Below are 26,431 nucleotides of genomic sequence, written 5' to 3'. Positions count from 1 at the left end.
GAAATTGATTACTCTATCTATTTGAGCAATAAAAAATTGGTGTTAAGAGAGCAAAAAAATGGAAAAACACAGAAAATGTGACCTGCAACTGCTGGAACCGGAAATTGAGTGGATGTATCCGGTTTTCGTGATTACCAAAAGGTATGTTGTTACAGGGAAATGTTCCAAATTTTGTAATATTTGGTCAAATAGTTCCAAAGTTATTACAAAAAAATCAAATTTCCATACCCACATTCCGAGGGCTGTAAAATTCTTATCAGTAGAGATAGGGCACGATTTATTATTTAAATTAACATCATTTTATAGGTCATTTTTGAGGTTCAAATATTGCTTCATATTTATGAATAACCCTYTATATTGTAGTCTTAAATTTTGTACTTTCTTCTTTAAAACAGTAAAACACTTAGTTTTGGTGTAATAACATTTTTGTCAAATTATTCTAAAAACTTCACAAAAGCGACAAATAAAATTTAAAAATGTTTCATTTAAAAACAGTTTGTATTGCAACTCATTTTTAAAACACCTACTATATGTATACCTACCTATATGTATAAAAATAATTTCACATAAGGCAGTAATATCTGTTTTTYGTAGTTTTTTTCCATATAGTAACATTTAAAGAACAATATTGAGACTTTACTAACTTGCTAGGACACACTGTCAACAATTGTCCTTTTACTGACTTGTTCTTTTTTTATTTCCAGCATAAATGAATGTAACTCATATCTGGAAAAATGTTGTAAACACGACCAAATAATCAAACCACCCGAAGCCCCCACAASCCGTCCAGATAAATCGAATAAGCCTTGTGGCTATCGCAACACCAACGGAGTGGGTTTCAAAAACCAAAACGTCAAACATAACGAAGCAGAATACGGYGAGTTCTCTTGGACGGTAGCTATTTTCAAATTACAAAATAACACTACATATGAATGCGGAGGAACCCTTATCAATCCACAAGTAGTCGTCACTGCAGCCCACTGTGTTCAAAACACCAAACACAAATACAAAATTCGTGCAGGCGAATGGGACACTCAAACTGAATACGAACAATACCCCCACCAAGAACGAAATGTTGCGTCAATAACCATCCACCCAAAATTTAACCCTAAACTTTTATTCAACAACATTGCTCTTTTATTTCTGGAGCAACCCATTGAGATAGCACCTCATATAAATGTGGTGTGTTTACCGCCCCAGAATGCGARTTTTACGAGCAAAAACTGTCTCGCGACTGGATGGGGACAAGGTGATTTCGAGAAAAAGGACCAAAATCAAGTTTTTATGAAAAAAGTTGAATTACCAATGGTAACGAGGAGGCGATGCGAGGATGATMTGAGGAGAACAAAACTGGGAAGATTTTTTAAATTGCACGATAGCTTTGTATGTGCTGGAGGTGAGGAAGGAAATGACACATGTAAAGGAGACGGGGGGAGTCCTTTAGTTTGTCCCATTGAAGGAGAAATGGATAGATATTTTTACGTTGGTATAGTGTCTTGGGGAATAGGATGTGGGCAAAATAACATTCCAGGSGTTTACGTCAATGTTGCGTTGTTTAGCAATTGGATAAATCAAGAGTTGTTGCYAAGAAATTTAGATATAAGCTTGTGAAAGTTTTATTTTAGTTCAATAAAAAAATCAAATCAACTACATTTCATAAAAAAAATATAAATCTAAGATCATTCTAACTATTTTCAAATGGTGGAACGTAATCATCGGCCATACTGAAGAGAAACCCTAAAAAGTATGCATAAATGAGACTAATCACGTTTCCACATTACACTATGTAAATTAGATGTTAGTTATACGGAGTGGTTCTCAAACTATAGGCAAAATTTTATGTTGCCAATTTTTCTATTAAAAACTGGTTTTATTAAACTATAATTTTTTTTTTCTGGCAAAAATTAAACGTCAAAGTTTGTTTAATACTATAACTTCAGTCTGCAATAAAGACCTTAAAAAAGACTTTAGTATTTGTTATAAAAAGCACGAGTGTTTCACAGCTTTGGTATAATATTAGTAAAAATCGGAATATTATTTCGGGTAAATCAAAAGTTCAAATCTCCAGCCGACTTCGGACAAAAAAGTTATTTTAAAACTTACTTGGAGGCAAAACAACATCATCCTGTAAGTTATTGTTTTCACATTTCAAAAGATTCTTCCGTATATCTCAAATTGTCACAGTTTTCTTTATAATATTTCTCAAATTTAAAAAAATGATTTTGTATCGTTTTATTTCGTTCAATGTGAACAATATGCACCAGCTAAAATGTAACGACATTAACTAAAAACAAAAAATCAACGACTTACATCTGCCATTAGAAAATTGGTCCAATGAACAATTGCGTCAACAAGAGATATACTAATATGTTGTTGAATATTGACAAAGTCATTGAAAAACAATAATTTTAATAAAAGTTCAGTTCCTTGTGTAATCTCTTTGTGGTATTCCTAAACAGAAGAAGAAAGTAAATTTTAAAAACTTAAAAGTAGTAAGTACTTACAACGTATGAACTTTTTTCAGAATATTCGGTTTTCTGTAATAAATATTTCGAGATGTATCCTAAAACTTTCTTGTAATAGTTTTCACCAAATTCCTCATCGTTTGAATTCGAAGCTATCAACTTAAAAATAAAAATCGAATCCTTCATCATCTTCCAAAAACCTTCGTCAAGCTTAATTACTCCTTTCATCATTTTTTCTAAAAAAAAACACAACTAAAAATATAAAGTCATTCAAGAATCTTACCTAAAATTTGTGTTGAAATAATTTGGATTATATTAAACCTAGTTTTAACTGGAAAACTTGTAAACAACAACGTGTAGATCTTTCGTCTATTTGAAACATTCCTTGCGACAAGTTCAATCAATTCGTATCCATTTTTGCTCAATTTATAACTGTTATGTTTCTGAAAATTTAGCGATTACATTTTATGTGACCTCAACCCTCATTATCTTACTCTGTAACCGTTAATATGCACAATCAAAGGCACAAAATACCTCGCAGTAACGGGCGCATTCGATACGAAAAAAAACTCATTCAAAAGTTGCTTCAAATAATCGCTTAAATCCACATCTCGGTCGCCCAAAATCGCCGTAAAAACCAAAAACTGTTCCAAATCCAACTTCAAATAATCGTCTCGTATCAATCTATCGATTTTCTTCAAACAAGTTTTTTTGAATACAATATCGCCGTAAACAAGCTGCTTGAACATGTAGCGTATCAAATCATCAAAGTTGTGGGTCACTCTGTATAATATTTTTTTAATAAAAATTATGTATTGTCATTTATTACCTACAGGTTGCATAGGTCAAATGTCATATTAAGCGATGCTAATTTGACTACCATCACTGACGAATTTAAACCACTCTGGAGATACTCCATACAAGATTCAACCAAATTAGTCCTAATTACGGAAATGTTTGTGTAGAGGAGTAAACAGCCAATCCAGAGTTTTGGATTAAATTCCGGGGATCCTGAGAATAAGTTAAATAAATAAATAAAAAAAAAATAGATAGACTACGCAACGTAAACAAAATTTCCTCTTTTCTAAATCCACTGATTTCATTTAATTTTTATTACTTTAACAAACTATTGTAAATTCACGTTAACGTGAAAGAAAAGACATCCAAGAAACTTACACTCTACTTACTCTGGTGTATTTCATTACTGCACAACTGCAAAAAATCAGTAACAGCTTTAAGATTAATGTCATTGGGTATAACTTTACTGAAGATTACCAGCTGAGAGAAATATAGTAAAGGAAGAAAGCTGCCTCTGCTTCGTAAAGTCAAAGCTAAACTTTTATCATATTGCTAAAAAGAAAAATTAAATAAAATCGACTTAAAACTAAAAGTAAAAATACTTCTTTTAATGTAAGAAAATCTTCATTAAGGTTCGTAAATTCTTCAAGAGTTTTCAACAATGCAAAAGCATTAGCGACACAATCCCACCGAAAACTTTGTCTGAGTAGATGATGTTTAATAAAACAAACCATAATTTCGTTACACCTTAAATTCGAATTTAATCTCATTAAATCTGTATTATTCTTGAATATTTTGTTGTAAATGTAAAACAAGTAATTCAAATCGGAACTGTTACAAATCATCATAAAATGATTGTGAATATGATCAGCAATTTGCGACAACTCCTTATATTCGGTCAAGTGAACAATCACACAAAGCAATTTTAAATTACATTTTCTGATAGTTGAAAGATTTTCCATGTTCCTGCTTATATGCTCCTTTCTGTAAGAAACAATCAAAAAAAGTCTAAATAATCCAACACTTACTTAATCAGCCCTAAGGTGTGACATTTTTGAAAAAATTCTGAAAAATTAAAATCATCGGATATGATTGGGTCTATGAAAAGTTCCGGTGTTTGTGATATTCCTTTACATATGTTTGGGTATATCATCGCCATATATAGATGCTGAGAACAAAAAAAGTTTTRTTTAAAAAATAATTCTCATTTTAGGAGTAAATTACCTTAACAAATTCGGTTGATGATGCCATTGGATGTAGTGCCATTTTAAAAATCACTTTCAAGACTTGAAGAGCGCTATATATGTACTTTTTTTCGTTCAGTTTTAAGTAAGTTTCTGACAACAGTGATATAAAAGGTTTTAGGTCAAAGGGAGAACATCCTTCTGTTAAGTATTCTAAAACCTATAAAAAAACAACAGATTTTTCCCAATTTATTCATAATAATAATACAAATACATGCCTCTCTATAAATCTGTGGATGATCTTCCTCGCTAAACAACATTATAGAAAGGAATATAACAAATAAATGTTTATTTTTTGAGCGGTTACTCCATTTTTTATTCATTAAACTTTGTAWACCTCGGATTATCGTAACTGTACTCATTGTTTGGTSGCTGCTAGCATTYAAAATTGCCTAAAACTCAAACTAGAACACAATTCACAAATAGGTACTTTGAAAAATACTTTCACAGGTGCTTCAACATATTCTTTACTCAAATCAGGCGACATCAAAATTTCAGCTAAGGATTCAACAGCTGCATTCGAAATTTCCGATTTGTTTGAAATACAATTGAGTAAAATATTTTTGAGTAAAATTTCATTGGTGACTTTAACTTTATCAATAGACACGTGCTTGGGTGAGAAACAAATAATTGCAAGAGAAAATTTGAACAAATTTTTGTGAACTGTTTTTGATATCATCATTTTATTTAAAATGTCAATCAAAGTGCGGTAATGTTTCTCTTTTAAACTGTTCATAATGCAAACAGCTTCCTGAAACAACATGATTTAAAAGTAATAGGTACTGAAAAAAAAGTGAATAATTACGCCATAGAAAGTAAAATCTGGATGTTTCCATATGTGGATAAACGCGTTTAGAAAAGTTTTATAATGATCTTSTTTGAATTTAGGATGTAAACTTTTAAGCAAATTTCGAAAGTTGACTTGTATAAGGTTAAAATGACGAGGTGTGAGATTAATAGTGTTGTGTCTTCTTAACCCATTGAACAAATATGTTGTAATGATAATTTTTCTAGATGGAATATTCTCTTGTTCAAACAAAACTTTTAGACTCAATAAAGCTTCATATGCCACTGATCCTGGATTTTGCAAGACTTCAAACGTTTGAAAAGTCTCTTGAGACTTTATAAAAATGATCTGGATTAACGTTGCTAAAGTGACTTCCAAATCACTAGCATTAAATTTTGCTTTAGTTAAAAAACATCTCAGCTTGTACATCAACCGATTATTTACAGATTCAGACACTGTAGCTTCAAGAGACGACTGGAGTGTATTTAAAGTAGCACAGTAAAGCTTGCTTTTGTAAAAATCATCAGTCTGAGGTGTTGTCAACAAACTTAAATACACTTCAGAAGCATATAAAACGCAGCTGTATGAAATCAACTCGTGTGATTGTGTAATGCATTGATATATGAGAACCAACAGATAAGTTTTCACTTCCTCGTCATATTCGTCAAGAGTTGTTATACCAGTGAGTTTCTGTAAAGCATCTTCCCAAAATTGTTCCAGCAGGACTGGTAGATGATTGTTGAAATCTTGGACAGCTGTCGGATTTATGTCAGCGTCAAAATTTTTACCTTCTATTTCTTCCCATAAATGATTTACGTATTCGCGACCGTTCAATTTCTCACTTTGATGCCGAATCAAACTTAAAAAATCCATTTTTGTTAATGTTTGTAAACATAACTCTTATSTGTCACGAGTGTCACGTGTCATTAAGTCGATAACGTAGACACCTGTAAAGATAGAACAGAAATCTGTAAAGAAATATTATCAGTGGCGTAACACCTACAAGGAAAATGAGATTGTTTYTCTATAAATAATAAACACTAAAAATGTATTGTTTAAAAAATATAACTATTTAAACATTTTTATATATTGTTTTCTTACTTATAAATTACAGACTCCTATTATTATTTCCACTTTTTTTCCTACAAATAAAATTAATATGTAATTATAATTTTTGGCATTGACATTTTTACACATTTTTGACAGCTACTGTATCTGATTTTTACAAAATATTTGTGCTGTTTTGCGCACGCAGTGCTGTAAAATAGCAAAAAAATGTTAGGCTTTCAGGGACTCCAAAAAAAAAGGATACTTTATGACATATAAAGTCCATTAATGCTGAAAGAATTTACCGCACAAATTTATCTTTTAGTATTCAAAAATAAACATAACTTAAATTAATCGAAAAACGGCTTCAGCCAAAAATTTCGTAAATACATTATTTGTGCGTTACGTATTTGACAGCGTTCAGTTTTATTAAAGCTCTCAGCTTCACTTCGAGCTTGAATATTAAACCTTCACGCTGTAAAATTATACCTACCGCACGTATAATGTAAATAATTATTATTCCTTCTTATAGTTTATTACACGTACACAAACAGAAATAGTAGATAATAAAAATGCCTCCTTGAATCAATCTATCTTTGGTGCACTTTTTGAAGTTGGTTTTACACTAGTAGTATGCGTTAGCAAAAAATTCTAAAAAAATTGGTAAATTTTGTTTTGGAAAGTGTGTTTAGTGTAATTCTGTCTTCGGCCAAAAGCTAACGACGCAACAAGATTTTTGCCCAATTACTCTATTCGATTGTTTACTACGTCTGTTTCCAAGACAGTAAGTTGTATTTACTCATTGCTATCCCAAACTCGTCGGTAGGTATTTTGTTTATTATTGCTAAGTCAAAAGTATTTTGGCGTTCTAGAATATTTTTTAGATATTTTATTAAAAATACTAACAAAAATCAATCGCGCAAATAATGTCATAAGCATCACGAACGTTTTCGCTTCGCTCCTCCTCCAAACAATTGTAAAATGTTCTTACCTCTTGATGCTTAATAGACTATAGGTATAAATAGTAATACCTATAATAGATACCTACTATTTACCTATGTAATACCTACCTATGTAATAAATATAKTAGAGCTCATTCCATATCTGGTGGCGAACTGACAGTGACAGAAAAGACACTTGGAGTGCGCCCACTTGGTTAAGATAAAAAATACATGGGCGTACTTTTTTTCTCTAAAAATTTTGAAGACAAGGATTGTTAGGAATATCATTTTTGAAAATTCTTTCCATGCGTTAAAAATTTAATAATTCGTTCATCATTCTTCATRTTATGATGTACGAGTACCTACTTATTATAATTTTTTAAAGAATAACAGTGGTTTTAAAATATTATTTCATACGACGCCTATGAACAATTTTTTTTTAATAGTAAACACATGTTTAGTGTCAAAATTCAATCATTTTTGACAACGTCAGTTCGCCACCAGATTTGGAACAAGCTATACTATTTATACTATCAAAAAATTCACTAAAGATCGTTCTTGATAAAYCGCTTGACATGTCGCATAGCGCACCAAATTTAAATTGAAAATTAAGTTATTATTTATAACGAGTATTTTTTGTTGTAATTTGAAAAATYTAAAATGGGCCTTATGGGCAACTAAGTTCAATTTCGGTTTTTGTAATTTTTATACTGACAGCTGGAAAAAAATGACAATAAATGATATAATTTATTATTTAATTATGTATATAAAAACACGTGCTTCTGGCATTAAGAAAATTGACGCCAAAAAATTAATTTTAACTAAAACTTTCAAATTTAGTTTCCAACGTCAATCATAATGGCAATAAGGCTTACATTGATATTTTTTGATATTTGAACTGACATTTTAATGTCCAAAATTCAGTGTTCGAAATTGTTCTACACTATATTCCAAAGATCCGGTCAGTTTAAATGAAACATTGCAAACAATAAAATTAATYGTGTTTAAATAATTTTCCGGACAAAATACAAACTGTTGATGTATTAAAATGAACGCACTATTGTAAATTTTGAATTTAAATTTGGCGCTGTTTTGCCACATGTTAACCGCCAAACTCCCTAGAATTGGCGGCTGCACTTTTGTGGCGCCATTGTTGTTTTGCTGTCAATCTCGGTTTTTTGTATTTGAGCCGGATTTCTCTAAATTTGCTGTGTTTTTCCGCTTTTTCCTTCACTATGGCCGAGAATTTAGATACCAGCGACGTTAGTGATCAAAATGTCGAAGATTCGGAAGTCGTAACTCTCTCTTTAAACGATGTTTTGGAACTTGAAGATGCGATTATCGAAGACGCAGCTGCCGTTCTGGGTGCTTCCAACGACAAAGCTTGCTCCTATAATGARGTAAGTTGTTTTTTTACCTTGAAGACGGTTTCCAAGCTTAATATTTTAGGGCTATCTCAAAAGACAGGCACTTTATTCTTGCCTCACTTGCATTCCTGAAGCTAGAGAAAATCCGGAAAAGGGCGCAGGGATTTGTCTTGCTTGCAGTTACCATTGCCACGACGGCCATGAACTTGTTGAGTTGTACACGAAACGGAATTTTAGATGCGATTGTGGGAATAAAAAATTTAATGGCACCAAATGTAATTTATGCAGTGAAAAGGATGATAGCAATGAGTTGAATATGTACAACCAGAACTTTAGTGGGATTTATTGCGTCTGTCACCGACCATATCCTGATTCAGAGGACCCATTGCCAGATGAAATGATCCAATGTATCATTTGTGAAGATTGGTACCATTCGAGACATCTAGGAGTGGAAGTTCCCAGTGGCCCTTTTGCTGAAATGATTTGTGGTTCATGTGTTGGCAAACATGAATTCCTTTTACACTATGATGGTACTAAGGAAGGTTCTACTAGTGAGGAAAAGAAGTGTAAAAAGCCTGAAACTAAATCTGAAAATGTTGGAGCCAAATTCTGGCAGGATATTTCATGGAGGAATGATTTATGCACCTGCAATGATTGTTTAGAAATGTACAAGAAGGAAAATGTCTCGTTTTTGATTGATCCTGAAGATCCGGTACATCTGTATGAAGAGAAAGGGAAAGCCAAGGCTAAAGAGGTGGTAGAAACTCATAATCGAAATTTCATGAATTCGTTAGATAGAGTACAGTTAGTTGAAGCTATAGCTGGCTATAATGATCTGAAAGAGAATCTTGCCGAATATTTAAAGAAATTTGTTGAGAATAAAAAAGTTGTCAAGGAAGACGACATCAGGGAATTTTTTGATGGCATGATGGCCAGGAAGAAACAAAAAGTTTCTGTACAACATTTCTGTCGCTAGAAATTATTATTGGTTTTTAGTTGTAGGAAAAATAAATGGGAGTCAGTATTTTTTTATCATATTCCAAGTATTGTAGTTTACAAGTAATAAAGTTTGATGTAAACTTTTTTTTTTATTTTTATTTTAAACCAATACATCACAATAAATTACAGTTTCAGTGTTAGTCATTTATAGGCTGAGTAAATAAGTTGCTTGCTACACAGGGTGAACAAAATCAAGCGGTRTTTTTTTAATCATTTGCCTCCAAAAATGAATAATTAACATAAATTAAAGTAATATAAAAAATGTGATCGTATTTTGAGAACGAAATTTTGTTTTGTTTTCGAGTTATGCGATTTTTTTTATCAAAATTGCAATTTATGTATTTTTTTTTAATAAAATATAAAGTAGATAGTTGAAATTCTTGGATCATAACCTTCATGAGAAAAATGGTTTTATATTGGGTTGCCATTTAAAAAAAATAATTCCGAAAAATTTTCTTTTTGATAAAACATCACATTTTTATAGTATGTACTTTATTATTCATCATTTAGTTTTTCCAAAAATTAAATAGTTTAAGCAAAAAAACGTTTGGTTCCATACTGTTTATTCACATGGTAATTGTATATGCATACTCAAGTCTTAATACTAATGGCGAAATGATGTGATACTAAAATTACGGATAGAAGATAAGTAAAGCAAAAATTTTGATAAATTTAAYAAATCCTAGTACTTTGTTATTTCGGTAATTTTAATTTCTCAAAAAAAAAGGTATTAAGAAAATCCACAAAAATCAAAATTTGTAATAAAACCTAAGTCGATCGAAAAAAGCAGAAATAATTATTTTCTGCATCATTCTCCCGACAATTATATCTTTTAAAGCAAGTAAGATTTTCATTAAAAAATGAGCGAAATCCAACAATTTCTCATATAGAAAATAAACGTTTATAGTAAACGGGACATTCACAAAAAATAAGCTAAAGATAAATATAAAATAGATAAATATAAAAATAGATACTTTATTTCTAAAAATTATTAAATAAGGACAATTCTCTTAGTCAAAATTGAACAAAGCACACCGAAATAGCACATTTTAGACCAGATTTTATTATTTTCTGCTCCAGTACAATTAAATGCAAGGTCCTCGTTTTTCGACCTTCACAAGTTCACATGGGGATCGCACTTGTTACAAGAGATACGAGGTCGTTTAAAATAGGGCAAAGAAAATTTAATGTGTCATTCTTAGTTTTCGAATTATTGAAAAAAAAAAACGGAAATTTGTCATTTTCGTTTTTAATTGGACGCTATACAGGGGGAGAGTCTTAACTTTATACGCATACTTTATACTTAGGGCATAAAAGGTAATGATCAATAATAAGTAAAAAAAATGAAATTTTTTTTTGGCATAATCTATCATCTTTTAAAATTATAGATATAAGTTAAGACGCTGTATAAGGTGGAGTGCAGGAATTAATAAAATGAATAGTGTAAGTCCATCAGGCTCCAGCGGACTTACTTAAATCTTTAGTCGTTGCTATAAATTTTCCACAACTTTGGCAGTCTCAAAACAGTCAAAACCCATTTCTAATAATATAAAAAAGTTATATGGAATACCTGATCGATAAAGATTGGAATTTTACTATAACGCCACTAAATGGTTCTTGTTTTAATAAGACTTTTTCTGTTTTTTAGCTGTGTTTTGGTTAAAAAAAACGTTATTCTCGTTTGTCCCGATTTTTCACATTGCGTTCTTATTTTATTTTATTTTTCTTCTTGTAAACAAAACAGTACCAATTTTATTTTAGACACTTCTACACTAAAAACTTTAAAGTTTATATTTTCTCAAAACAATACAATTTATTTTCTGGAAACTTATTTAAAAGCGTTAACTATATGTTTCCAAATGTCTACTGCAAGAATTTTTTTAATTGAGTTATTTTGCTAGTGCAATACCAAATTACACCTACGAAAAATCAGCTTYGTTTGTATTACAACGCCTAAATGTGGGTGGCCGTATTAATCCAGCGGAGAGCTTTTTGAATGCAAAAGTCATATCTGACGTCACATATTCGCTACCACTTTGATGTCTTTGTGTGATAAATTCGTTGTTGTCGATGATAATTAAAAACGTTGTTAAAATCGTGTGAATGCAATCAGAACCTATTAAATTATGATCGATTTTCCCGAAGTAATCCGAATTGACGTCGCCGTCGGGACGCCCAATGACGTCCATTGCGCAAAGGCGTCATTGATTCACATAGCCTACATTCGGAGGTCTCGTGCACTTCGACTAGAACTGACGGGTGAGTACAAACAAACAAATAATTTGCTTTTGTCAGTTTTCTAATTTTATTGAATTTTATCTTTAATTCATTACCGGCGGTGTAAAAATTCGGAAAAATTTTAATGCAACTCAAGGGAAATAAATTGGGTGCTGTGAGACACGTCACTTTTTCAAGAAGCAACCGGAAACGTGTTTCTAAACACTTTTCCAGGTGGCTACGAAATTGTAAATTTCGCAGTGTCAACAAAACGTCGGTGATCCTGGTTTCATTGATCGTTAAACAGGTGGTTCATTCAGAAGTAGTTCGCATTCATGAGATGAACCCACGTATCCTATCAAAATATTTATTTATTTAAATATGGTATGAATCAATACTAGGAAAATATTCCGTTTGAATTGATTTTAATTAAATTTACATTGCAATGGATTAAATCATAGTTTTTTCCGACGATGCTTTCAGAACTCCTATAGCCTTATCGCCATGATAGTGGCGATAGTTCTGTGGAGTGTAACCGCAGCTTTCGCCTACATTCCGGATGGGAAAGTAAGTAACAACCAAGAGCACAATTCGGGAAATAATAAACCGATTTAAGGAAAATTTCATGCCCGGAGTTTTCCTCCGGGAAATCGTTAATCGAATGAACAAGGATTTACCGGATTTGGCATACATGGACTTCCCCGAGAATCGGCTCCCGCTTGGTGTACGATCTTTAAGCCGTGACATGGAAGAAGAACCACTTTTCCCCCTAGATTACGAAGCTTTAGGTGAACCCAATATTCATCCAAGCATTCGTGATCAGGAATTTCTGGAACACAGCAGTTTATTTGGAAGCCAGTTTATGTCAGGCGGAGCTGGAGAGGGCAAACAGAGGCTTCGTCCCCAAGGCACCATCAAAAATATCCAAGAAGTTAAATCTGACTCGACCTTACCTGCATATTGCAATCCACCCAACCCATGCCCTGTTGGTTACACAGGTTGTTTGTTGAAAAATTTTYGTGTGTATTCAATAATAGAAAATTTTAGCGGAGCAAGGTTGTATTGAAGATTTCGAAAATACGGCTTCTTACAGTAGGAGATATCAAGCAGCTCAGGATTGCATGTGTGACACCGAACATATGTTCGAGTGCCCCAACCCCAATCCTAGTGACTCCGATGATGACTCGTTTAATGATTTAGAGTTTAACCAGTTTTTGCAACATACAATGCAGGTTCGTATTTTTGTGATATTGGAGTTTGTGTAATTGCGATGTTTCAGATGAACCCGGGGTTGCAACATAAGAATTTGGTCGCGAAAAAATTCCAGCAATACCCAAGAACGGTAAGTTTGTTTARTGGGCGATTGTGGGTTTATGTTTGTTTGCAGAGTCGTCGCTTAAACCCGTTTTTGAATGGAGAGAGGTTGCCAGTGGCGGCCAAGAAGGGCAACAATGTGGTATTCTGAACGAAAAGGTGCCCCAAAGACAATTACGAGTGGCGTCAGCTTTTCCAGTGCTGGCCGAAGAAGCTGCCGCCACGCAAAGGACAGTCTGATCAAACGACAAACGACACGGCAACGAATAAGGCTGATGATTAAATTTTGATTCTTGAAAGCACTGTATTTTAGGATATCTCTAGATGCTTTAAGTGTTTGAAATAATCGTGTTTTTTAACCCTGAGAAGGCCCCATACTGTTAAAGAACTGAGGACTCGAATTCTCTTGTAAAATATGGCGTATCGTTGGCCATTTTACAACCACAAAATTTGACAAAGTGTTTCTCTAAGTGACCGAAATGTCGTTTGACCCGGTTTTTAGTTTGTGACTTGTCGGTTACTGAGAGCTAAGGACATATCAATTTGGACGAAAAATTGGTGTTGTTAAGTCGGGTAGTAGGCCCTATTGATTTTCAAATGCTTTGTTAARTATCTCTTCGGAACGTTTGATGCAAATTTTTATTTCTATCAAGCGCTCCTCAATCTTTAACACTGCAAAGTAAAATCAGTGCGCGACTTAAAAATACCTTTTGATTAAACCATCCCTGATGGAACCAAGATATGATCAAATCATATGTATCATTACCTTGAATTTGGAATCTCTCGGATTAGTAATGGATAAAACATTTATTGACAATTAAGAACATTTATTGATGTTAATTCGTTATCAAGATTTGGTGTTTTAAGATTTTAAAATTTGTGTGATCGTGAGATGGTTGACCATTTCACTTATGCTTATAGCTAATCAGATGTATATTCACTATGTTATCTTGAACAGACCACAGCAACATTATGGATCTGTTCCCTTTCAGATGTCAAAATATATAATGTATTCTCTTAAAGCAAACATGTGTTTTATTTAAAAAACCAATCAATCAATAAAAAATCATTGTTGCAATTATGAGGCAAATTCTTAGTGGGAGCTTGTTTTGAAACAAAACGTAATTCACTATTTTTAAAATAAAATTTGCACCAAAATAAWGAAAATTATGTAAAACAAACAAAACTTGCACGCCTCTTTCACCTTGTACCTACSTWYTACCTTCTSTTAAATTATATCCCCAAAAACAATAAATTAATTGTGCGAATGTTTGTTTTATTTAATCTGCTTTAATTAATTTGAATTTTTGAAATTACTGAATAAATATTTCGCGRGTTTGTCAAAGCAAATAAATCCAAGCACTCCTTTTGCGGCGATGAAAATTAACACAAYAAGCAAATAATCATCTAATTAATACCCCGAAATATTAAAAATCGTAAATTTGGCTTGTGCTGAAAATGTTGATTAGTCCGCCACCCATATTTGATGAATTATGTCATCTTTTTTATTGGAACACTGCGTATAATAATWATAGCACAATTATTTTGTCAAACAGATTGTTTTTCTCTTTAAAGAAATCCTACTATCTATTAAATTYGGAACGAGGGCGTCAATTTTGGCGGGACTGATCTCCCGATCTGGATACGAACTTTTTTAGAAATAAGCAATTTTTGTCAGACACTTGGTGGTGGCCTACCTTCACTGGCTTATTTACTGCTGTTTTTAATAGTTATTTATGTAAATATGCCGAGTTGTAATATAACTTTGATGTTTTATGCGTTGTGAAATGAATTTCTCAGAGGCCAAAATTTTATCCTGATTGAATAAATGTGAAGGTTTTCTATACTTTTGTCTACAAAGTGTCATAAAAATGTTCGAGTTTACTAAATAAACACTTCCGGATTTCTCCGGACTACGAAAGAGGTGCTCTTTTGTTTGACTCTTTTTTGATGTTTAATGAGAAAATAAAACAAAAGTGGACAAACAATTTTCCATGTGGCGGGAGGATACTACAAATACAATTATATAATTGTGAAAAACAAAAAAAATCGTTTTGTTTTCTTTTTGTGTAAAAGATAAACAAACGATAAATCTGGTGGTTTTTGGTCCATCATGCAATTCCGGGTTTGATGCCAAAAGTGGTTATAAGTGTCTCTTTATTGTGTGTTTTCGTATAAAAAATGCGCTCGACGAGCTCATATATTCCGGTCGTCTGCAAACAAACAGGTTTCCGGGTATTTCCGGAAACACTTAACGCTTGTCTAATCGTCGCTGGATTTATACGTCCGAGGTGAATATTATTCCATGGAAGTTTGCCATATTATCGGCAGGTTGGTTGTTTGGCACACCAAAGATAATTCAAGTTCTCTCGGCCAGTCGGTCTGGCTCCAGGTCTGATATGTTCGTCGACAGACAGAAACTTGTAGTTGTCCCAGAAGCAAAACTTTTCGACTTGTCGAGACTAAAAAGCCAACTCCTTTAAATGCTCTACTTGTTTATGATGCATGGCGAGTTCCTGCGACACCGAACGGATATTCCCTACACTTCTACAAGAGGAAAAAAGTGACAAATCTTGAGACCTAGTCTTGTAGCAGTCTAAATAAGTAAATAAACATTTGATTGGCGGTGAGGAAACGTCGCTGTAATCATTTTGGCGCCGCAAATAAAACACTGTACTCGGTGTTTATTTTTATTCAATGCGATATAGAAAGAAACTACGTGTAACAATAAAATAACACTGTTAAATGGTAATACTAACAAGTATTTTTACATTCAGACTTTTAAAATTTCATAGCCATTAAAGCAATAATTACATACAAGGGGATTTCGTATAATTATCCCAGGATAAATAAATAAAGCCGAACTCACGCCCGCTTACATGTTAATTATAAATAATAAATAATAAATTACAAAATTACAACTAATCCACTTAATTACTATAACACACTAAAAGTAGTAGGAACTTGAACAGATAAAGTTAGTTTATTAAATGATAAAAAAAATTATAATTTATTGCTCACATGCTGAAAATGAGGTATGTGAATTTAATACAGTGGCGTTCAACGACCCAAAGTGAAAAAAAGCTACTCATCACGTTGATTAATGAATAGAGATAATAATAGGTAAGTATAACTCTACATTGTTTGCTTTCGTAAATTTGGCAAATAATATAAGAATATGGACAAACTATATTGACTGAAACTAATTTTAATACCGATAATTCAGACAGCAAAAATAACCTCGTTGTCGATAAAATTATAGTATACCTATTTATAATGTTTTAGCAACAAATGTTGAAAGTTTTACATAGCTTATCTATCTATTAAAATAAAACCGAATTTCAAATTAWTGGAAATTATTTTTTTCAATCATCAAAAATTGTCCGAATTTTAGATTTTATTATTGGAATTGAAAATGTGGCTGTTCATGAGATTTTGTTTTCTCACTTTTGAATATAATATGTTTTTTTTTTGTAGTAATAAAAATAAGACAATAATAATTAATAAAATAATTAACAAAACAAATTTAACTACCGTCTACTAGAATATTTGTTAAAAATATTAGTTGTCGTTAACTTATTGAATTAATAAATTTGTTTTAACATTTTTTCGTCTTTAATGATTCAATAATACACAACCAATGATTCAATTAATTTGTTATTACTTTATTTTTTTGTATTAGTTTTAATTCTCTTTCTGCTTTAAATTGTCAACTTATTATTTATTTTAGTTATTGCTACGGACTATTTATTTAATTACGATGTTCATTTAGTTATAGTAAAGAAAAAAACATTGTTGAATAAATGCAACAAAAATGATAAACTGTAGGAACGATATTATTTTTAAATCCAGATTGCAAAAATTTGTTTTAATAGACTTGTAATTAAAATTAAAGTTTAATGAAGTTGGTCAACAAGTTTCATGTTTAAACAAAATTTAAGTAAAAAGTAATAAATATATCTGTAAGCATGATTTTAAACTGGTATTTTTTTCCTGAATGTTATTTCGCCACTGCAGTCTGCATCTTCAAGCGCTTCTCTATAATTTTCAGACCTCCCTGAAAGCTACTGCCCACATACCTGAAACCAGCCCTCATTGAATAAATCCCAATTTCGGGTTCATGTAGGCCGTTTAATAATAAAAATATAAATAGAAATCAACATAACTTTAATGATCGGTACCCACTCAGCATGTAGGTTTGTGGCGCCGTTTAATGTTTGTACACTTATTAATGTTGTTGGGAACGTTTATTAGCACTTGTCGCCTACCATCGTCTAGCTTCGCGCAATATCACTCTCATCCTTACGCAGATTTTATCACAATTATCCGACATTAAATCTCGCAGACTGTTTCCTCGTCCCGTGCAAAAAACCTTACGCACAGACGCGCCATGTGAAGACGCCCAACTCGCAACTAATTGCAATAAAATATCAATTAAACGGGTTCTWWTAACCAGAAATGATCAATATCGACGACTCGCCGATCATTTTAAACTAAGATTAGCCACTTAAGCCGGCAAAAACGCGGTACAAAAACACTTTTAAAAATCCTAAGCCATGCCAGGCTACGACTTTTAATTTTACTCTCTATCTTAAGCAGTTTACAATTGTCCTTAAGTTCAAGAGCGTTACGTCAGCTAATAAATCCTCACTAATCGCTCAGTTAGTTTACATTTGCCGCAATACACTTGCATTGTTTGATCCTCTGGATGCGCTTCTTACGGAAGGGAGGCATCAACGAGGGGCATTTCAAGGTTACACTGATCCAAGTAAACTTACTCGGCCTGCAAAAAGCACAGGCTTTGAACGCAGGACCGTTTTGGTCTTCGTCTTCGGTCTCCTCACTCGCAGGAATATGCCGGTGACGCTTTTTCGGATTTTTGGGAATATAAAACGAATTGCATTGGCCGTAACAAAACCGATTAATCACAGTACGAGTCAAACAACCCTCTTCTTTCACTTTCTGAATCAGCGGCTCAGTCTTACACCAATCCCTCTGCAAGTACTCTTTTTTCGTCACAAACAACGCATTCTTGCTCGATTTTAACAATTTCCTCCCGTTGTAACCCCTCAAATCTTGCAAAAGCTCGGTGGTTCGGTAAGGTTCCGAATGGTTGTTCCTCCTCAAAAATGTATTGAGATCAACTCGTGGATTTTCCGTCCGTGGTGCTCTCTCTTCGTCCAATAGTTTCAATTTTTGAATCTCAAACTCTTGATCTGGAGGGATATAATTTTCGTCAAGCTCATTCTCCAAAAGGTAACGTCTCTCCTCGCGTGATATGTTCCGTTTTTTTTCGGCTAAAAGCCTCTCAACTTCTTTGGTGTTAATTATTTCAAGAATCGAGTCACTAGAGGGACTCCGAGACATACATGTGATGAATTGGTGGCTGAAGAATATGCAAAGGGCGAAAGGGATGCCGTGGAAAACCATCTGGAAATAAAAATATTTTTTTTTTGCTGAGTTGAAATTTTCAATTTTTTGACCCGATGAAGCTACTTGTTTATATGGGTGATTTAACAGTCATATTTACTCGATGTTTGCCCACACAAAATCAGACAAGTTTGTACTCAATCTCCTCAAAAAGCTAATGGGTGGGTTGGCATAATTGGCTGTAACGTTTTCGGGTTTTTTTAATTGGTAGGTAATACCATCGATGCACGTAATAAAATTCAGACAAARTTATTTCGAACTTAATTAAAGTTCAAAAATATGAGGTACTAGTGGCCTCTTCTCAATGTCAATGTCAGTATTTGAAACTTTATTGCAGTTTTTTACTCACATTTTTACTGATCATAAGTAAGTTAAATAAATAAACAGAATGGCGCATAAAAGTTGTGAATCATGACTGACTGCAATAGAAACTGATGTGAAATGATCCGTTAAATTACTCTACTTCTTTGGTTTTGCCTTTGGCGTTAGATATACGTGCTGCCAAGGTAATAAAGGTCTGACATTTTATATATAATAGGAAGTTATTTAAAGGTTGTAAAGATAGAGTAACTGCCCCTTTTACTGCTAAAGAATTAGCTTTCGAAGTGAGAAAACTATTAATTACATTTGACACTAAAGGAATGTAAAAATCAAAATTGTACTTATCATAAAATCCAAAACCCATTAGTAGCAATGAAATCCATGTTACTGATTTGTGAATAAAAAATTTATTAGTATCATATCATTATAATCATTAAAAACAACTGTGGAATCTATTTAACAATCCAAAAATCAAAACATTTTGTACAATATCTTGATATCATTATTTTATCAGTTTTTTTTTAAATATTTAAAATTGGTCTTAAGATTTGTGAAGTTATACGAAGGAAATTTTGAACCAAAATTAAGTTTTGGAAAGTGTATCGACAGTAATAAGGTGTTAAGAGTCGAATAGCTGAATATATCCTCCGACAATTATAAACCGCTTAGTTATGCTATTTTGGAAAAACAAACAAAATTATGGAAACAGTATGCAATTGCTGACGGCGTGTTTTCGCCGACCAACCAGCTCTAGAAATATCTTGTCTTATTGAAGCCTCAGCTTCCTTGTTTTTAGACAACTGATTATTTTTTAAGAGCTTCGTGGCGCCCGCCATAAAAAATCAGTTTGTTATTTTCGCCGGCTTGACGTAATGCGCAGACATGCAAATTCGCAGGTCTTAAACCTAACAAGAAAATCTATTTTATTTAGGTAAGTGCATATTATGATTCTGAAAATTACGAGCATTATTTGAAATTATTGTGGCGTTATGTAAACGAGGGCAGCTTGAACGCTTGCCAATATTTCAAACGACAACGTCTCAGGTACCCACTGCAAAAGCATGAAAATTTTCAAGTCGGGATAAGAAAGCCGACGTAAATCATGCACTCAATCGAACAAATTCGAGGGCGGTATTGAACAATACACCGGAAATTCGAATTTCGTCGTGTGGTTATTATATAGAAAAATCCGGAGGACTGATCAACAATCACGCATCGCCTTTTGTAGCAAATACGATGTCCATTCATTGGCGCCCACCACCTGCCTTTCACAATACCATCTTTCTCTTCAGACGGACAGGGCCGTAATCAGGCCGCCTTTTCAAAAACACGTTCGGTTTCAAAGAAAGAGTTATTCGCATTTCTTCCACCACTGACAGGTGGCTAAATTACACCTTTCTGAAGAAAGCAATTTATATTTTTAGCAGTGGTAGCCGTACAAAAATAAAATAWTGCAGTGGCGCCGTGTTTCGTTCGTTATTTTATTACCAATACAAATGCCAAATTGAAAATACTCAAATGTAGAAGAAAAAGTCGGTTTATTTATGCAAAAGTGCAAAGTTAACTGCTAATGTTGTTATGTATGTAATGTTTAACATGATTTATTGAATAGCCCGCTCAAATTTTTGAAAAGTTATTTCGGCTATAATTTTTGGGCAAATTAAGGCTCCATTAGTGTGTAAAATTTATACGGAAAAATATACAAATTTCACCTATGTGTAAAATCTGTATTTTTTAATTCTACAAAATGATCCATGTTTCTATCTGAAAATAGTAATATAACGTACCCCGCTATGATGTAATTTTTGCAAAATATGACTTAGATTCCATACAAAATTACCATTACTGTAAAACTTTGCCCAGATTTTTCTTTGTAACGGTACAACATTTTAAAACAAATTTTTTATGTATGTAGATAATTAAAAAATGCACCTCGCTACGTTCATTTTTTTTTATAATACAAGCTAAATTACAAAAAGAACTTTAAAAAATGGATGCAACCCCCATTACCCTTGGACCGAAAATCTCAAGCTTCTTCCATGATGTACAACCGTTATTACCCCCCATCGAGCGCTTAACCCCTAATAATGATTTAACATAAGGGGTATCTGCAAGAAGGTTGAATTTCAAACTGATGATATCTGGTTTTAGCTACATTTTTTTGAAGTCTAGTAGCATTATGGCCAGTTTATAGAACATTTAACTGCATTCAAATTTTAATTCGCAAATTATTAGACGTTTAAGAACGCAAAATGAATGACAACAGAATTCGAAGCAGATACACAGTGTGTTCCCGAATAGGGGAAACGACTCTTGTAAAAGATAAATAAATTTCGCTCTAAATTAGCACTGCTTATTTAAAGACTAATTCTAACATAATTTTAATTTGAAAAAATCAGGTATACGTTGGGAATTTAAAAAAATATATATTTTTCTCTAAAGTGCCTTTTTTATGTAGCAAATAATTGAGTTCTTCTAAGAAAACTCTTGTACAATATAAAAATATCTCGCTCTAAATTTGCATTTTTTGAGATTTAGCACTGCTTATTAGTTAAAGACTAATTTCTAACATAATTTTGGGTTCTTCTAAGAAAACTATCATAATAGAAGAATTCGTTAGAAATTTGACATAGTTAATCCTGAAATTTTAAAGAACTAAAACATTCTCTTTTTGGCAGAAATTACTAGAAATTGTAGAAACCATATCTTGCGAAATTATTGTAATAAATTAAAAGAATTGGCCAAATGCGCTAAACTCAMTCCAAAAATTAGAATTTTATTACGGAATGTATTAAAATTTCGAACGGCGGTAAGTGCGGTCAAGTATAGAAAAAATAAGTGTGACCTCTTACACATAAAAATATGTGATCTAAAAATCGTCTCCTTAGTGCAACAACTAGATAACTTAAATATTAGGCTTTTTTAAAGTATTTGTTGCAACACTTCAAAAACCTAAAACCAAAATTTCTGTCATATTAAAAAACATAGTTTAGTATATTACACACTTGTATGACTAATAATAATTTTGATTACTTTCAAGATGTAGTTTTTTGTCTTTTAAATTTTTCAACTGCAGTTACTCACAGCTATAAATTTCAAGTTATCTAGTTGTTGCACTAAGGAGACGAAATATTTTGAATGTTTTTAATTAATTACTTTATTTACTTCTGAAGCTGATAAATCATTAAAACTTTGTGGACTAAACATTGGACGACATACGTTCGCTTACTGCAATGTTAGATGTTAGCGTAACAATATTCGATTTGTGGTCCGGTCCTGGGTGTAATGAGGCACCGCACCGCCGACAGCAGGTTAGTGCATCTAGAGATCGGACCCTACGCGTCACCCACACATCGGCCTTATAGGTGTTCGCCTACATCCAGGGCCGTTCCATTCATACGCGATGGCCCGCCAGATTTCCTCCGGTCACCGGATACTCCGCAGACACGCACTATCTGCTTATAATTGGATGTCGGTGTGCCCAAAGGGGGGCTAATCGACATGCATAATAATACTGTCACATTTCATCTTTTCCCTATGTGGGCCGGCACAATTTCAATTGGAGACACTTTACGACATGACGTTCCGTCAATGAACATTTACATACAATCTCTCGTACTTTGCTCAACTATCGAAAAAATTCGACGACTTTTTATATAGACGAGGTGAATGTGCATGCAATCGTGTTAACTTTGTCATTATGCATGGATTTATGGGCTAATTCTCACTCCTTCGAGACGCCGAATGGAAGGAATGCGAGACGGGCGACCAGACCATTGTGACCAAATTTGGCCAAAATCAACCCAAGTAATACAAAAATCAATCTTCGCAGCTAAAGTAAACTAAGTATAATAAGTTCTAGTTAAATAGATTTATAAAACGGCATTTTATATGATGCAAGGAGTAAGAAGTTATAGATAACTACTTGTAATCCCATTTATTTATGGAGCAAAGCTGACATTATGGTTATTGGGAATTGAGAAAAAATCGACTTGATCCTGATTTAATGGCTTGTGGCCACAGTTAAGTAAGCAAATAGACATTACAAGTGTTGCCTYTTCCCGGAAAAAACCGGAGTTGAATATGGAAATGCAAAATAAATTCTTTAATAGATGCCAACACAATGTAATTTACTCTTAACACGATCTTCTCAGTTTTATTTTTTTAAATWAACATTGAATTTTACAAAACAAGGTTTCTATAAACATGTTTTGAAARGAAAATATAAAGAAAATCTGTTTGCAGTGACAAGATTTTAATTAAATCAAAACAAGTAGAAATTTATAATGTTTACATTATTACAACAATGAAAGAAAGTGTCACTCTTTTGCAATAATAAAAACACCCACACCTCTAGTATAGCTGTCAGTAAAGAAAAATTACTACATTCCATAGCAATTGTTATGATAATGTATTATCAATTCTTTTTCCAGATCATAATTCTTCAGTCGTCAACAAAACTCGAAAAAATAAATAAATAATGGCACATAGAATATTCATCGAAGAAATCAATTTCAAGAATTTTGTTTTTTAATAGATGTAACACYTTTAAAAAACTGACCATTGGCTCAATTCGAAATCGATAGAATTTAAACGCAATACTCGTAAATATTTGCATTTGCTCCAWTTCAAAGCTCATCGCAATACAATCGTCCGGAATCAATATATCACACCGGAAGTGACCATGCGAAACTATAACAAAAGGAGATATTTTATCCGGAGACCCTCTAATTAGTTACTCTACGCCAGTAAATAAATCAAAAAACACTTCGTAAACACTCTCTTGATATATACAGTGTGTTTGTGATTTTTTCGCCTCTTGCACTTACATAAGTTTCATTTCGTTGACATTTCCAGGAGTGTTGAGCGTGGGAGCTCTTTGTGGCGGGTCCGCTCCATTCATGATTTGTATGTCGCACGCGAAAATCTCGCTGCAGTTTTGAAATTCTAATTAATTACATGTAAATACGTTACGTAAATGACATGAAGTCATCTAATAGTGGAAACAAAGGATTTCAACCACCTGTGGCTGATGATTAAATTGCCATCACGCCTTTGGCGCGAATCTAATTGAAACGTTTACGAAATTCCGCAAGACTTGATCAGAACGTGTGCACGATGAGGAAAAATATTGTGGGTGGTGCCTAATTGCTCTTCTAATTATTAATGGATAAAATAACCTACACCTGTGATCGTTTGCATTTTAATAAGGAAATTACTCACTGATTGTAATTTATATTTGTTTTCTTGTAGTGTTTTTCGAAAAAATTCGAATTGCTAAGAAAATTACTAAATCGTTCAAAGAWAATGTCATTTCATGTATAATTAGAAGTGCGTATGGATTTATTACTCAAATAATCCGAGGGGAAAAATGTTGGAGTTTTGAGGTGACTGGTAAAAGGGTCACAGACAAAAGGTCGKAACCTTCGACATTTAATGCACTTAAAAATCCTTTCCAGGATACGTCAGTTATTTTTAGCTACTAACATTTTTTTCAGAATTGTGATATATTGATCTCACATACATGGAATTTAATTAATAAAATTAATATTTTTTCAAGAAAAGCCTTATTAAATTTATATTTCCTAATTAAGCATTCAATAATAATAGTTGTAATGTGCATTACTGACATTCCTAGACAGGTTATTTCCGCATATTTTTTAGTAAAATTATGTATGTGATAAATTTTTAGCAAAACTTTAATTATAAGTTAATTAAGAGTTTGAAGAAAGCTTCGAGTGTCTAATTAATGTCTGGAAACTGTGAAAACCCGYACATTAGTTGTAATAAATGCTTTGCAAAATTTCTCTCTAATCGTTTTTATAGTAGCTATAAATGCCACTGTTGAAATTTCTATAAAAGATAAAATTTCAATAAAATAATTAAAAGAAACTGGGAGTAAAAATTCAAATGATAAGAGCTTGTTTATCACAATTTACCAGCAAATTTTTCTTCTTTTGTGAAAGATTTAGGAAGGAATTTGTGATATCTTAAAGAGTAAATGTCTAGAGATAATTTTGTGACTGATTGACCAATTTGGAAAACCGCCTCGACCTTCGTCAGAACTTTTGAATCAGTTGCTCTGAATTTACGCAATCAACTTAATTAAAATTCACACCCTCGTGGGATTTAACGCCTTAGCTTGTCTCGATCTTGTTTTGGGCGTAGAAAAATCCTCATCCGTCTGATTTTTTGTGGGTTTATAGAAAATCTGACCCGAATTGTCTCGTCATACCAGGATGTTGATGTCATGTTAGAATTGATGTTTGTTTTGTGTTCCATGCATTATTTAATCAGCCAATTTGTTGCAACAATTGCTCTTGAATTGTCACCATTTACATAATTATACAATTAAAGCGCTACGTTATGCATACTTTATCCCGATTTAATTAGAATTTTAACGGTTCAATGAAGTGAAAAATCCGAATCCAAAATTGGAAAAAATTTCATTACCTTGATGTGTAGTGGTTGCAGGAAACGGAAAACCTACTCACAACACTCTCATTTCTGATACCAGCAGCGAAAGCTCAGGAGCGACTAAAGCACGTGGTCGAGTCGGTGCGCTTAGGCCAGTTGCGCTTTAGTTGCAGAATGTGAGTAAACTGACTCTTTGAGATGTTGAGTGCGACGCTGTCGCCCTGAGAAACTCCCACCAGGGCAAGGTACGTTGCTACATAATTTATAATTTGTCCAATGGATGTATCTTCCTTTTTTCTATTTAATAATCTTAGTTTACATTTGTTTGGGCGAGAACTTGGCTCAGTTTGAATAAACTTCTTTAAGTAATATTGTATCGTTTTAAGTTTCATGAAAACACTCCGCAAAATACGCCAACTTATGCAAATCGCCTGCTTTATTACGAATTTATACTGGAGACGGGTGTTTGTTGTAAGCCAAATAGCCTTACGATTGTTCTTATTTCTTAATAAGTAGAAAGAGTACGAGCAGGGGCGGATCAGCTCTTTTCGGCGCCCTTTTATGTCCGGTTTTGCATTGAATCGTAAAACTGGAACTTTATACAAATACAAGAAACATTAAGTCAAGTCGTGATAGGATTAAAACCAATGGAAAATTGAAACAAACATGTGGGTGGTTAAAGCGAAAAAAAATGTTGCATCAGATTTTACATTCTCCATTCTTACCTAAAGAGATAATTAGTTGAGTTGTGATTCGAGTCATTTGTACTTTTTTCCAATTTTATGCCTGACTGAATCCATTATAAATATTGATCGAAACTAAACTCTAGTAAGAAAGTAAACATGCATTTCTTTAAACTCTGAGGGGAATAATACTTATGTCAATACTCCTGATAACCAATACCAGAACAACTTAAATATTAAGCTAAGAATAAATAAAAAATTATGAGCATAAATAGCTCAATGTTTATGTTAAAACTTTGRGATAGAGAATATTTAAATAATCTTTTTTTCTATATTTGCTTGACTCAAACGTCAAAAGTGTATTAATTGAGAGGCAAAAACTACAGAATTTGGCGATCTGT

At 32.8% G+C, this 26,431-nt stretch overlaps 5 protein-coding genes across 10 annotated transcripts in view; 3 read left to right on the top strand and 2 right to left on the bottom strand.

Moving 5' to 3' along the window:
- The window catches only part of LOC123005922 (phenoloxidase-activating factor 2-like), a 45,521-nt gene extending 38,053 nt beyond the window's left edge, over positions 1-7,468 (top strand). For 4 of the 5 annotated variants that reach the window (XM_044399990.1, XM_044399989.1, XM_044399987.1 and 1 more), the window contains one exon: positions 705-7,468. In XM_044399990.1, the coding sequence (XP_044255925.1) occupies positions 705-1,611 (907 nt within the window). In that variant the 3' untranslated portion in view covers positions 1,612-7,468. The remainder of the gene's footprint in view (positions 1-704) is intronic. The other variant, XR_006412788.1, reaches the window with a different exon arrangement.
- LOC123005921 lies at positions 1,601-6,239 on the bottom strand. 2 transcript variants are annotated; one of them, XM_044399986.1, is made up of 14 exons: positions 5,313-6,239; positions 4,726-5,258; positions 4,488-4,667; positions 4,292-4,431; positions 3,866-4,247; positions 3,741-3,815; positions 3,653-3,677; positions 3,299-3,476; positions 2,960-3,248; positions 2,749-2,908; positions 2,505-2,701; positions 2,311-2,451; positions 2,104-2,264; positions 1,601-1,737 (listed from the first exon to the last, which is right to left on the bottom strand). In XM_044399986.1, the coding sequence occupies exons 2-13, from the start codon at positions 4,867-4,869 to the stop codon at positions 2,142-2,144; spliced, it is 2,034 nt and encodes a 677-aa protein (XP_044255921.1). In that variant the 5' UTR covers positions 4,870-5,258; positions 5,313-6,239; the 3' UTR covers positions 1,601-1,737; positions 2,104-2,141. The 2 variants fall into 2 exon arrangements, with proteins under 2 accessions (XP_044255921.1, XP_044255920.1); XM_044399985.1 differs by having other exon boundaries at positions 3,653-3,815; positions 5,313-6,238.
- A 911-nt stretch (positions 7,469-8,379) lies between the features above and the next one.
- On the top strand, positions 8,380-9,733 carry LOC123005181 (putative E3 ubiquitin-protein ligase UBR7). The gene is made up of 2 exons (XM_044398837.1): positions 8,380-8,682; positions 8,732-9,733. Exons 1-2 carry the CDS (start codon positions 8,518-8,520, stop codon positions 9,623-9,625), a joined length of 1,059 nt encoding a protein of 352 aa, XP_044254772.1. The 5' UTR covers positions 8,380-8,517; the 3' UTR covers positions 9,626-9,733.
- A 1,861-nt stretch (positions 9,734-11,594) lies between these two features.
- LOC123005007 lies at positions 11,595-14,206 on the top strand. The gene is made up of 6 exons (XM_044398594.1): positions 11,595-11,907; positions 12,349-12,432; positions 12,482-12,863; positions 12,913-13,097; positions 13,145-13,207; positions 13,253-14,206. The coding sequence occupies exons 2-6, from the start codon at positions 12,370-12,372 to the stop codon at positions 13,328-13,330; spliced, it is 771 nt and encodes a 256-aa protein (XP_044254529.1). The 5' UTR covers positions 11,595-11,907; positions 12,349-12,369; the 3' UTR covers positions 13,331-14,206.
- Positions 14,207-15,856: 1,650 nt separating this feature from the next.
- On the bottom strand, positions 15,857-25,520 carry LOC123005024 (cerberus-like). Its single transcript, XM_044398611.1, has 2 exons — positions 25,384-25,520; positions 15,857-18,609 (listed from the first exon to the last, which is right to left on the bottom strand). The coding sequence occupies exon 2, from the start codon at positions 18,607-18,609 to the stop codon at positions 17,842-17,844; it is 768 nt and encodes a 255-aa protein (XP_044254546.1). The 5' UTR covers positions 25,384-25,520; the 3' UTR covers positions 15,857-17,841.
- Positions 25,521-26,431: the final 911 nt, after the last annotated feature.

Source organism: Tribolium madens, unplaced genomic scaffold, assembly GCF_015345945.1.
Source record: "Tribolium madens isolate multiple individuals breed KSU strain unplaced genomic scaffold, Tmad_KSU_1.1 Scaffold_20;HRSCAF=117;Tcas5.2_LG4, whole genome shotgun sequence".
In the NCBI taxonomy this organism is placed as follows: domain Eukaryota; kingdom Metazoa; phylum Arthropoda; class Insecta; order Coleoptera; family Tenebrionidae; genus Tribolium; species Tribolium madens.
Note: the sequence above shows the minus strand (reverse complement) of the source record. Positions and strands in the feature narration are given on the sequence as shown.